This window comes from Pholcus phalangioides, unplaced genomic scaffold, assembly GCF_987345545.1.
Source record: "Pholcus phalangioides strain wild (caught in Gottingen) unplaced genomic scaffold, Ppha-v1.0 ptg000039l_1, whole genome shotgun sequence".
Classification (NCBI taxonomy): domain Eukaryota; kingdom Metazoa; phylum Arthropoda; class Arachnida; order Araneae; family Pholcidae; genus Pholcus; species Pholcus phalangioides.
This window is the reverse complement of record NW_028301625.1, coordinates 27,985,439-27,998,646: the sequence shown is the minus strand read 5'-3', so window position 1 is coordinate 27,998,646 and position 13,208 is coordinate 27,985,439. Positions and strand designations below refer to the sequence as shown.

The following is a 13,208-nucleotide window of genomic DNA, read 5'->3' as shown; positions in this document are numbered from 1 at the left end:
TAAGTGTTTTTTTTAACCTCTTCCAGGATTTTCATTTCACAAATTGCAAACAACTACATAACTTATAAAGTTCTTTGTTGTGAGGGCTGATGAAAGGAAAGAATGAAATCCAGTGGAAGAAGTTGTAATAATCATCCTGATGTATTTTGTTACACATGTGGCAGGGTTCCTCTGACTTTTTGTCAATTGCAGCAATTTGGCTAATCAAATGGAAAAAGTTGTAGCCAAATGAGAGTGAACTTTAGTCAAAATTGACACATCATATTTAATTCTCAAGAATTTGCCACGATTTTTTTTGCTGTCCGCAATTCAAAATAATTTTCAAAATTACATTGTTTCCAGCTGGGACCATTAACAGAAATAGAAATACTGTTATTTGTATTTTTTACATTTATTCTGGCGTCGTACATTAAAATGGCGTTTTAATGAGGTTCATGATACTGAGGGAAGGACTATCGTTGAGTAAAGGGTTCAAAAAATAGGTTGTTCTTTGCATGTAGGCTCTTGGGACTGCAGTCAACTAGTAACACTTCTATACAAAGTTGATCACTCCTGTCAACCTTGACACTCCTCTGGAACCATACAGCTGAATTTTGTTTGCAATTGGCCAATAAAAATTTCACTTTTGGATTTTTGCACATGTGTCAAATGGCCGATTTGACCATCAAAAGACTGAATGGATACTCACAAATTGGCAAATTGATCTTTTCACCAAATTAAATATTTTGTCGTGATTTTGCACAATTGTGATTGGCACTATGAACCCTGATAAGTGGTGAGTACACCCTTAAAGAGAAACAACAGTGTTTTGAAAAGCAGACAGAATGGAACAACAGAATGGAAAAGTCATTTCTCTGATTTTGTTATAAGAGCTTACCTTGGGTACTTTGGTTTTATTAGGCTTGGTGACCAAGATAAAGTTTGGACTCCACACACTTGGTGTGTAAAACTTGTACGTTTATCTATGTGTATCTACGACAGTGGATCAATGGGAAGAGAAGGGGTCTAAAGGGGGTCAATATACCCACTGCTGACTCAACCAAAGTGACAGGATTATGATACTATCACTTTGGTCATTGAGAAGATAAAGTTTCATGAACATCAATGAGTAATTTGTGTGCACGCGAAAATGGTTAAATTTCTTTTTGGTCAGCAAGAGGCTACACAAAATATCCTCTTTTTTGTGCCTACGGGATAGCATAGTCAAACAATACCACTGGATAGGAAAAGAATGGTCTACGAGAGAGAACATATGGTTGTTCGAGAAAGAAATGTCATTCCCAAACCTTTAGCCAGAGAAGACAGAATAATCTGGCCTTCGCTTTAGGATTATTGAAACAGTTCATGAAAGATCTTGATCAGGGCACCCGCCCTTTGCATGCATAGGACAAAAAATTCATGGAATAAATACACAAAATTTATACAACAAACTGACACGTTTTGGCTCTACAATGGAGAACTGTCATCAGGACCTCGTGGTCAGAAATCACACAAATGAGTCGTGGAGGGGTGATGTTTATGTCTGGTTGTCTGAAGAGTTCACCTTTGTATTTGCTGAGTCAGAGTGGTCTTTGGATGCGAATTGGGCGCCATCTGTTGCAAAGTGTTGAAAATTCTGTCTTGACTGAGGTTAATAAAGCCTGTTCAAGGTGAGGAAATAGTTGATGAGACTGATGTTAATGTTACTGAGTTATTCAATTTTATGAATACTATTGACCCACATATTGAATTCACCTATGAAATAGGAAAAAATAATATGCTGCCTTTTCTCTACGTGCTCATTAAAAAGACAGACACTGAATTCCATACATGTGTGTATTATAAACCATTCACTATCTCCATGCCACCTCATGCAAAATCCTTTCATTCTCCCAATCAGAAACTTTCGGTATTTTCTTCTTTTATTCATCGTGCACTAAAACTTTGCAGTGATTCAGCCTCCCTCTAGAATGAACTCAATATCCTTTGTCACATCGATCTGAATTGTGGTTTTTCACCTTTTCTCATCGACAAGATCCTCAAAAAAAATGACCCGGACACGCACCATGAACTTGCTCCCAGCTGACTCAAAAAGGTTTTCTAATACTGTTGTTCTTCCATTCGATTCTTCAAGTTTCATGATCTCATCTATCTTAAAGAAATTTGACTTCCATACAATATTCCAGCCAACAAATAAACTAACCTTTTCCCAACTCAAAGATCCTATCTCACCCTCCAAAGAATCTGGTATCTACTTCATCCCATGCAAGAATTGCAAAAAAGGGTATATTTTGAGAAAGTGTCTGTTTTAGAAAAGCAACACATAATTCTGAACTGAATTTTCTCAAGGGATACTTCATCAGAACTTGCCAGGATTTCCTCGTTAATGATGGAAGGTACACGCCACCTATTTCATCAGCTTGGACAGGCTTTATTAACTCAGGCTTTATTTAGCTCAGAATTTTGAACACTTTGCAACAGATGGCACCCCAATTTGCATCCGAAGACCACTCTGACTCAGCAAATACAAAGGCGAACTCTCCGGACGAACAGACACAAATATCACCCCTCCATGACTCATTTGTGTGATTTCTGACCACGAGGTCCTGATGACAGCTCTCCATTGTAGAGCCAAAACGCGTCGACCATTCGACCAATTAAAATTTTGTCTTAAAAACGTGTCAATTTTTTGTATAAATTAAAACTAGGCAAAGTTACAATTTTTGTGATAAAATACAGAAAAACTTAAAGCTGGAATTTTTGATGATCCTTAAATCAGACAGCTCATAAATGATCCTCAGTTCATAGACTTCATGAATGAGACAGAGTGGATCTCATTTGTCCTTGTTTTCAAGAAATTTCTTGGCAACCACAAGGCTGAAAACTGTGAACTAGTTAACAGCTTGCTCAAAAACTTTAAAGACCTTGGTCGTAATGTGAGCAAAAAAGTTACTTGCACAGCAACTTAGACCGTTTCCCTGAAAATCAGGCAATACTAGTGAGGAAAAAGGTGAACAATTTCACCAGCACATAAAAAAAAATAGATGACCAATAACTAGGACAGATGGGATACTCATATGATGGCAGATTACTGTTGAAATCTGCAGAGACAGTAAACAAAATTCACTCAAGAATTTCAAACAAAAGAAGCTTTTGGAGTGGAAAAGAATAACTTTTCCTCTTGTTTTTATCTGATTCTTTTGATTTCTGATTTTTAATTAACAGGGCTCCCACTCAAAAAATTAGAAAAAGTAGGAGGAAAAGTATGATGGGGGAGGGTACCCCTAAGCAACATAATCATAGCATAATAAAAAGTAATTCCCAAAAACATTTATTTTTATTTCTTAAAAATTTTTAATTAATTTTTTTTTTCATAGCATCATTTCTGTATCCTGTAAGATTGACATGAGCCAAAGCAAAATGACAGAAATGACTTAGTTACAAAAAATTTTTTTGGCCAAAACAGTGTACTACCAAGTACAGATAAATCTTTTCTGCTCTGCTCCTCACAATATAAATTACATTCTTTTTTCTGACTCTTTCAAATTACAGAGTCTGTCAACTCTCTCTTCAACAATACACAGCAAATTATGAAGAAATTTAAGTTTTTTAAGAATGATGCTCTTTCAAGACCACTTTCAAAAGCACAGTGGAAAATGTGTAGATTACAAGATCTGATGTAAATAAGTCAAGGTGAACCGGTTGGTTTTAATGCATTGTCCATCCTTGTTTTTAAAGGAATTTATTTACATTTTCATGTTCAATACAAGTGTAATCATTTTTCACAAATGAAGTACTGTAAATATTTTTTGTCTCTTCATGCCTTAAAAATACAGAAGGCAATTGAATGCTATTGAGTAGCATCAAAATTATCAAACCTAGAATTGACCTCTGTGTCCAACTGCTTTGTAATGCAAAATGTTGTTTCACCTATACACAAAATATGCACTATAATTTTGAATGAAGAATGTCAGTTACTGTCCAAGACTATGAAGTAGTAAATACAAAATTATCTCTTCCATCCAGACTGAAGTTTTCCGTGAGTGCTGCTTTACTTGTTGAAACCTCAAATTAAGCAAATTAAAATTAAAATTAACAGACCAAAAATGATTCACATACACCTCTCAAAATAACCTTAAAAACAATATAATTTCTGCTTTGGCAAAATCATTAATTGCAATCTACAACATTTGTAATATTTGGCATGTATCTATGATTCCCTGCTCAATTAAAATGAATTACACGAATTTTATAGATACGATTTGGTAAAAGGTAGGACAAAAACTATAAAGTAGGACAAAAATAGGACATTTTACCAAAAAGTAGGAAAAGTATGATGAGTGGGAACCCTGAATCATTGCTGTGTTTTTTTTTCAATCAATTTAAATGATAGACATTAATTAAGCAATTTTTTGAAATTTAATGCCTATTTCCTAAGCCTAATTTAACATGTAAAGGTGAATAAAGCTATTTTCATAACTCACAAACAAGAGCTGATGGGCAAAAACTAATTTCATATTCGTTTTTGGCACATGAAATACACATAAAGTGTATTAAAAAAACCTGGCACCAAAATCAGTGTTGCACAGTGTTATTTATTTCTTGCCATGTTCATGAGATGGGGGGAATCACAGAGAGTGTTGACATGAGTAATTTGTCTTCCACCCACACGAATGCCATCTTCCACCTATAGCAGGGGCCGCCTGTTTCTATAGATGCCCATTTAGTGTCTCTTCAGATAAAATAAGTGAGATAGGAGTCCACAGTGATTTAGGCTTGCACCTTAAACGATAGCTTGCAGTGCATTTTTCCTCTTCTATGTGACAGTTAGTTGTATCTTTCTTGTCACCGGAGATAGCAAAGCTGAAAAGTTCTCTGCTCTCTTCATTCCTCATTACTATATTTTTAGTTTTTGTTAGTTTAGTTTTATTTTTTGGGTAAATAGGAGTTAATCTGCTTGTTCTTAATTATTATTTTTTTGACTGGCTTAAAAGTTTTATTTAATGTTTATTTGTTGCTTATAAATTTAAAATAAAATTTCAAAAACTTAAGAGTTTTTGAAAGTCATAGTTAATATACAGTATTTTAAAATTATATGTTGCTTTTGCATTATTGTGTAGTATTTTTTCCATAAATAAATTTCAGCTAAGGGAAGTTAAATACTGCAGAAAAATATTACTATGTTTTTCAAAATTTTTTAGTGTTACTTACAGCACACCAATGAAGAGTAAGTGACATGCTGATGTGAGATAATTCTTTTTTCTAAATTTTAAAACAGTTTTCAATCAAAAAGAAAAGAAAACAAATGATTTCAAAAACCACACTTCAATTTCTGAAAGTATCGACAGTGGTTTTTTTCCACCATCTAATTATTGACTTACTGTGAAATTTTTGTACATGTATTACGTTACCAGTGAAAAAGAATATTTTTTTTAATGAGGTTGGCGAGAATCTGCCATACCTTACTGTGATCGCGAATTGATACATTGATTAAAAGGTTTTCATTGCCATAGCAACGAGTGATATGGTTCCCTCGTAGCTTCCCCTTCACTGCAAAGTTAACCTGGAATGGACTTTAGGTTTTTAGTATAGAATATAAGAAGTATATCAAGCATATTTTTATGCAGTTTCTAATTTTTAAGACATAAAATGTACAATAACTATGCTTATATATTACTTGTGCATAAAGCTGCATCCACATTTGTTCCTGGACGATATGGCTTCTGATTATAAAGAGGACAGCACTGCTCACAGTTTTCACCACAAGTATGGTGCTTGCATTTGCAATGCTGTTTCTACAAAACAAATAAACAAAAGAAAAATAAATAAATTTTTTTCAATGCAGACCCTAGGGATGAGTTTAAAAAATATATTAATTCAAATGTTTCCACCATATTGTTCTTGTACGAAGATTCTGCAATCCCAATCTCCAATATATATGTTGCAAAATCTGCGTAGAAAAGAACATCAAGATACTGAAATTATTTTCCATTCCAGACAGGTTTCCATTTTATAAAGATGCACACAAGATACAAGCAGTAATTTATTTCTATTCTTATGTTAAAATTCAATTTTGATAATAACGGATGAAGCCCATTTTGGAGCAATTTTCGGAGCAGCAAAATATAGGATTTGGAGCAGTATTAGAGCAAGGAAGTATAAATTGAAGCAACAAAATTACAAGTAGGGATGGGACGATTAGTGATTTGGATGAATAACAGAATAACGATTATTCAGCAGCCGAATATCAACTTTCTTAAAATTCATCACAATTATAAATAAAATTAGTGTTTCACTTGAAAATGAAATTATTAGTTATTTCAAATTATTGATATTTTAATTATGCAGGTTATTATTTAAATAAATATTAAAAACTGGTAGAAGGACTACCAGTGGAGGAACTTTTATTGCCATGATACTGACAACCAAATTTAACGATAATATGGATGGCTTTTATATAAAAGGAACCAAGCACCATTTTTAACACTTTTGAGATACACCGACATCTGAACTATTGAAAGAGGTGAACTTTTTTATTTAAATAGAACGAAGTGACCTATAAGCTGTGATGCCGTCTGTGTGCACTTGAACCAACTACCAAACTGAAGAGATAACTGAATCAAAGATAACTTTAAATAGCTTTTTCTCAGTTTTGATTTAATGGCGCTTGGTTCCTTTTATATAAAAGCTGTCCATATATTGTATTTTAATATTACTTACAGAAACAATTTTTTTTCAACACTTGTTACAATTTTACTTCTAATTAAGAAAAAATGTCAACCAATATTTACTCTTAACTAGTAATGCATTAAATTACGACTTATTTTATTGTTTTTTCCTCTTAGATGCTCTTTACCCTTTTTCAGTAGCTCAATACATATCTTGTCCAGGTACATCCTTCATTTAGTGAACTTGAGTAATTGATGCTCACTTCCACCTTTTATTGCAATAGGATTTTATTTTCAGTTTCATGTTTTCCCTGTCCTAGAAATTACCCCTGACATAACCTTTTTCACTGGAAAGGAAATATACACCACAACAAAATAAAATATAATCAGTAAATTTTAAATTTACGGGAAAAATTCCAATTAACATATTTTTTAAAATTAGTTTGATGTACTTAGATTTACACAGATACTCTGCAAAAGGGCTGAATACCGAATAGCAGCTGAATATTCGTCCCATCTCTAGTTACCAGAAAAAAGCAATGAAACAATGGTGCACACACTCAATGCTATCTTATACACCTGGTTTTACAGATATGTTTTTAAAGTGTGTCTTATATACCAGCCATTAAATTTTTTTTCAGTTAACCAAATGTAGAGAATATACTCACTCCAGTAATTTGATCATAAGAGCAGCTTGATGAATGTCCTGAACACATGCATTGTCCCCCAACAGATATATCTTTGATAGAGTAGAAGTACTACATGGCAAAAAAAATAAAAATCATGTTTTCAATCACATATTTTATTTTTTAATCAATAATGTGAAAAACATGAAAAAATTGTTTTCTTTTTAAATGAGTACTTGAGATACAACTAGGGTGGCCAGATGAGGTACCGGAGCAACTGGGACAAATCCTAGAATTTATTATGGAAAACCAGAATAAAATATGGAATCCATTAATAGAATCTGGGACAAAACTGGAACATTTCCAAAACCCTAATTTGGTGATAATTATGGTGAAAAATTGTAAAATTTTGTTGTTTTATGAAAATATTATCACACTACTTCTATACAGAGGCCCCAAATTGAGTAAAAGGTCAGGACAGAACGTTTCAGCCATCTAGGAATATGCAGGAAATATAACAGGTATAGTATATAGTATATATATACAGGATAGTAACATAGTGTATATATATACAGGATAGTAACATAGTGTATATATATACAGGAAAAGAACATTACATTATATACACATAAATTATGGGGGTAATTCAAGTACTCTTGAGTCACATGTTCCAAATATCAATGCTTCTATGTATTTAATGAGTTGGAATCTATAAAAGAAAAGTGGTGGTGGTTGCACACAATTTTTGATAAGTTAGTTTTCATCAGCATCCGCATATTTTTCATGCTTCTAATAAATGCATTGTCTGCTTTTACTTTATTAAAGTTCCCTCCTTACCTGCAACTTCAAATAAAAAAATATTCTAATTAGTTTTATAAATAAGAAAAGGCACACCATATAACAAATCTAACCTGAACAGCAAAAAATGACTATCAACTTGTTTTGGTTTACAAACAGTTCTTTCCTCTAAATACAGTAGAACCTAGATTATCTGTATGCAGCTTAACCGGGAACTGGATTAACTGTGAAAATTTCAATTTCATGTTCAGTTATTCTCTATTTGTGTTGTTATTGTTACACATCCCATTGGTTATGCAAGATTTTGTGAAGGTTTGTAATGAAACATTTCCATTTCGTAGAACTGGATTTATTCATTCTTTTACAGAACCACCCCATCCCCTTATTCTCAGTGCTGAACTCTCATGTCAATGTATTGAAACTCCAGCTCCATAATGCACACATAGGAACAGCATACTGTCCTGGGGCGATCAGTACTTGGAAGATTTATGGCCAATTTTACGAAATGGCAGCCAGTTAATCAAAATGCATTGTTTGATAAGGCACAACAATGGTGTAACTTCAGATGCGGTTACATGACCACATTCCTCATCCGCTGAAACAGTACTATTCCTTATTTGTGTCATTTGCGTAGTACATTATATAACTTTGCAGAATGGGTGACAGGAGAAGGATAACTGTGTTTTTCAGTTATCCATGATCACCTTTCCCAATATTAGCCCAGATAATCAAGGTTCTATTGTATGTATATCAATGAAACCCGTGGTATTAGTAGTGTGGCTATCCTTCAATAAGTGCAATTTCTATTAAATTCTTTTCACATGGATAACATGAATATATATATAGTAGATAGTTATTTTTAACAAGTAAAAGACATAAATACTTCTTTCTTTCCAAAAATTTTGTTATTTTAAATATATGTTTTTTACTCCCAGTGGTTTAACTGTGTTTTTCAATTATCTGTGTTCACCCTCCCCACCATTAGCCCAGATAATAAAGGTTCTATTGTACAGGGCTCAGCATGGATCATGGCCTCAAAACTAGTGACCAAATAGTGACCAAAATATTTTTTGAAAAAGACAATGAATTTTGATTATCCCTAAATTGAATGAATTGAAATTGAATTTAGTTTTTACTAAACTTTACATTTCAATGGAACTCTTTGAAATTGGTTTTTTTTACATTAATAGTGTGAAATACAATAATTTCACAGAAGGGGGTGGGGCGGTGAAGTCGACTGACCTTCCCCCCCCCCCCGCGCTAACTTTTTCTGTAGTATTTTTTCCAATTTCACTTCAATTCAGTTCCCACGAATGCTGAAAATTTTGCTGCATTGCTTTTTCATTATTTAAATTCATTGGAGTGCAACATTACTTATATTGCTTTTTCAGTATGATACTTCATTCTAAAGGGAAAAGAAGAGTGGTGCTGACTTCACCCTTTTCTGAATCGAAAAAGCTAACAACTAATGGATACAATTTTTTATTGTTGATGTCATAACTTTCATCTGTGCAACCTCAACAACTCGGCATGCAGATAACTCAACATTTATTATTCCCATGGTTAGCACAATACTGAATTCCATTAGAAAAACCACTCTAACTCGACACATGGTGATAAACTCCAACTTAAGTCGACTACGATTTATACTACGGTATTACAATTCATTTTTAGAAATTGCCCATGTGTTGATCTGTGAAAAATTTTATGGCATCACTCTCTTGTCTTTCAAATATTGTTTCATTGTTTCTGCTGTTTGTGTCGAAGATTCTTTTTCACACCTTTCGGTAGGGTTAGTTCTTCTTATTCCTCTGTTTGGAACCTGGAAACTTAACGGATAGATGTGAATGATTTCTGAAGTTTTTGAGCAAATCATGGTTGAGAAAGCTTGATCAAGATGTTTTAAGTGAGAGAAGGGAAGTAATTTTGGACAATTGTGCACTGCTCCTTCACAAATAGCAGATCTTCATTGAATCAAAATATGCTTCCCCCCCTAATTCAGGATTATTCTATATGCTGATCAAAACATTTTATGAATTTCTATATAGATAAAGAAATATAGAACTGTTCAACAATATAGAGGCGCATACAATATACATAAACTATTTTTGAAATGTGTTAAAAGTCAACTGAAATAAAATCTTGCTAACTTAACATCTGTTAAGGCTTATGCCAAAATGTTTTTCTATCCCTTCAAAGTGTTGAGTTAGCAAGGTTCTACTGTATACACAGTGAAATCTCACTACAATGATACTCAAAACAACGATAGATACCTCTACAATGATATTTTTTTCAAGTGTTGTTTGTAAATGTCTGCACTCTAATGTTAAACTCTACTGCCTCTCAATATAACGATAGTCCCTCTGCAACTGTACTTTTTTTTGGTCCACAATGTATTGTTATATCGTAGTTTTACTGTATATATATATTCCATGAATACACATATATGTATTTTTTATTAATTTATTAGCAAATCAAGAAATTCCAAAATTCTAAGTTCTCACTCTTCTTGTCACAGTTTTATCAGATCTTTCTGGATCATCAGTTTCAACACTCATCAGATCAGCATTGAGGGTGCGAATTTTCTGTAACCTCAGCCGTACATATCTTGCTTTCGTGAATTCCTAAAAAAGTAAAGGGTATCCATTTAACAAATAAAATCATTAAAATTAACAAATGGCTCTAAAAGTTGAAACAGGAGTAATTTTTCTGTTCTGTACAAATTTATTTTTTGACCTCACCGGATACATTTATATAGTTTAATGAAATTCAGTCATTTCTGACAAATATTTTACATATCAGAGTTAGAAGAGTTGATCCACTTTGCCCAAGAATATTTAGAAGACACCAACGAATAAGGCAAATACACAATGTATATTTGCCTTATTCGTTGGTGTCTTCTAAATATATCAGAGTTATTTTAAAAGTAATTTTCTATGCTTGTGTATATGAAAAATATTTTTTGTGCAGAATTTACATAAAATTATAAGATGTGTTTGGTTTTCTTATTCTTCATGAAACAGGTGCTTTACAGGTTTCATCACATTGAAATTAGTGTCAAAATGCTATCTATGTTTCTAGCCAGATTTTCATCTGCAAGAAAAGATGTAAATTACTGGGAACAAGATCTGGCTGCTCAGAATAGGTCGAGAAAACTTTAAACAAAACTGATAAAGTGGATGACATCTGAAAGAAGTGTTCAAGGACATCCATGAAAAACAATTGATCACATTTGTCATGTTATGCTTTCAAACATTCATCAGAAATTTTCTATAGTTTCACAGCATATGAGACATTGTTATAGTTTTGTGTTTTATAAGTCCAAAGAAAAAAATTGCTTTCAACAAATATTGTAAAAAAAGAATTAAAAAATACACTTGAAATGTACTCTGATTAAGAATGCTGGCATAATAACTTAAATAGCTATTTTTCATAATAAACGCTCTGATCAAACGTTGTAGTTTTGATATTTTATAAATCCTTCTTGTTTTGTATAGTTCAAAACTGGTGCAGAGAAATCTGCTCAAAACAGACCTCTTATGAAATGGAAACATGTCTTGGAAATAAAATCAATAGATAATCTCATCGATAATCATTATTTTTTCAGTCACAGAAAACTTGTTTAACATGTAAGAGATTGCTTGACATGACACAAATGGCATATTTAGTTCGATTTTTAGCAAAAAAAAAACTGTTAAAATAAAAAGAATTTTTGGATTTGTGTGAATATTTGTTCCCTTTGTAGGAAGATAGGAAGTTTTTGACTCATTTTTGTCAGGAAATTCTCATTCTTTCTGGGAACTAATAATAAAAAGGTTTTCTTATCTATTGAAACTTAGAGGTGTAGGGCACAGAAGAGCGATTTATTGCTTAAAATTTAGTGGAAGCATGTTTTGGCATTTGTGTGCTTTAGTGTGGAAACTTGTCTGGTTCAAGTATTTCTATGGGTTCAGCTTTAGGAAAACGTGTCATAGGAATGGTGGATGCAAATTAGTAGGGTGTACACTAGAACCCTGCTAATTTGAAAACCAGCTTAATCCAAACAGGTTTAAAAAAAGATAACACACGCAAAAAAGTTAGAGCATCCACAACAGAAAAAAAAAATGCTCATAAATTCTACATTTTAACATGTTACACTTTACATATGGACAATGAATACATGATGATTATACTTCAAAATGATGAATCATATAGTTGCCTTGAAAAAATCTTCAGTTTTCATTTAAAGAAGCAACATAACGAATGATGCAGTTCATTGTCATAATCTCAGAAACATGATGTCTGCAGAGGTTGCATTATCATGCTGCTCTATGTATGAAAGGGCAGTTTTAAAAGCTACCGCAGTTTCTGAAAGAGTATTTGGGGTGGTGGAGCATCATAATCTAACCCAGTGGTTCTTACACTTTTGCCATTCATTGCTCCTTTGCTATGACTTTTATTCTTCACACCTAGAATAATCTAAGAAAGAACCACTTCAAAGCACTGAATAGGTAATCATCAATGTTTGCAGCTCACTGTGACACCCTTGAGAAAAGTTGTTGATGTAACTAGGAGAAACGACACACACTTTGAGAACCACCGATTTAACCCAATTAAATTTTGCTTCACAATGGATCACAGTTGGATGCCAGTTGAAACTTCAGAGACGATTTCTGCATCCGTGAAAATGTGATGGCTGTTACAGTCAAATGATATATTTCATCCACCTCTTTTTCCTCTGCAACAAGGGATTTTTTTCAAAAACTGGAGGATTTTTTGTCTGATTCCTTTTTTATTTCTTGATTATCGTTGACAGCAAGTCTTGGCCATAATTTTTTCAGGTTTTCTTTTGTAAGGTTTCCATTATGTTTTCCCATGCTTCTGCAGGACAGTAAATGACATTTTTCACCCAATTTTTTTTCCATTTATGAGAATGGAAAGGGACTCATTCTCTTTTTCAATGAGATATCAAAGCAACATTTTTTTACACCTGTTTGATGGATTGTAATGCCCTTTGGTCCATTGGCTGAAGCATAGACATATCATCAAAGAGGTAAAAAAAAACCACTTTAATTTCCCGGCAATTGTTTCGTTCATTGTTAAACAAAAATTAACTGATCTGTAATTCCTGTCCCACCCATACAGATACTCACTATAA

General features: G+C 33.0%; 1 protein-coding gene across 2 annotated transcripts in view; it reads right to left on the bottom strand.

The window, feature by feature from the left end:
* The window catches only part of LOC149065787 (laminin subunit alpha-1-like), a 438,052-nt gene that overhangs the window by 353,008 nt on the left and 71,836 nt on the right, over positions 1–13,208 (bottom strand). For both annotated transcript variants that reach the window (XM_089253835.1, XM_089253836.1), the window contains exons 5-7: positions 10,576–10,695; positions 7,316–7,405; positions 5,657–5,774 (exon numbers count right to left, since the gene is read on the bottom strand). In XM_089253835.1, coding sequence (XP_089109961.1) covers positions 5,657–5,774; positions 7,316–7,405; positions 10,576–10,695 — 328 coding nt within the window. The remainder of the gene's footprint in view (positions 1–5,656; positions 5,775–7,315; positions 7,406–10,575; positions 10,696–13,208) is intronic.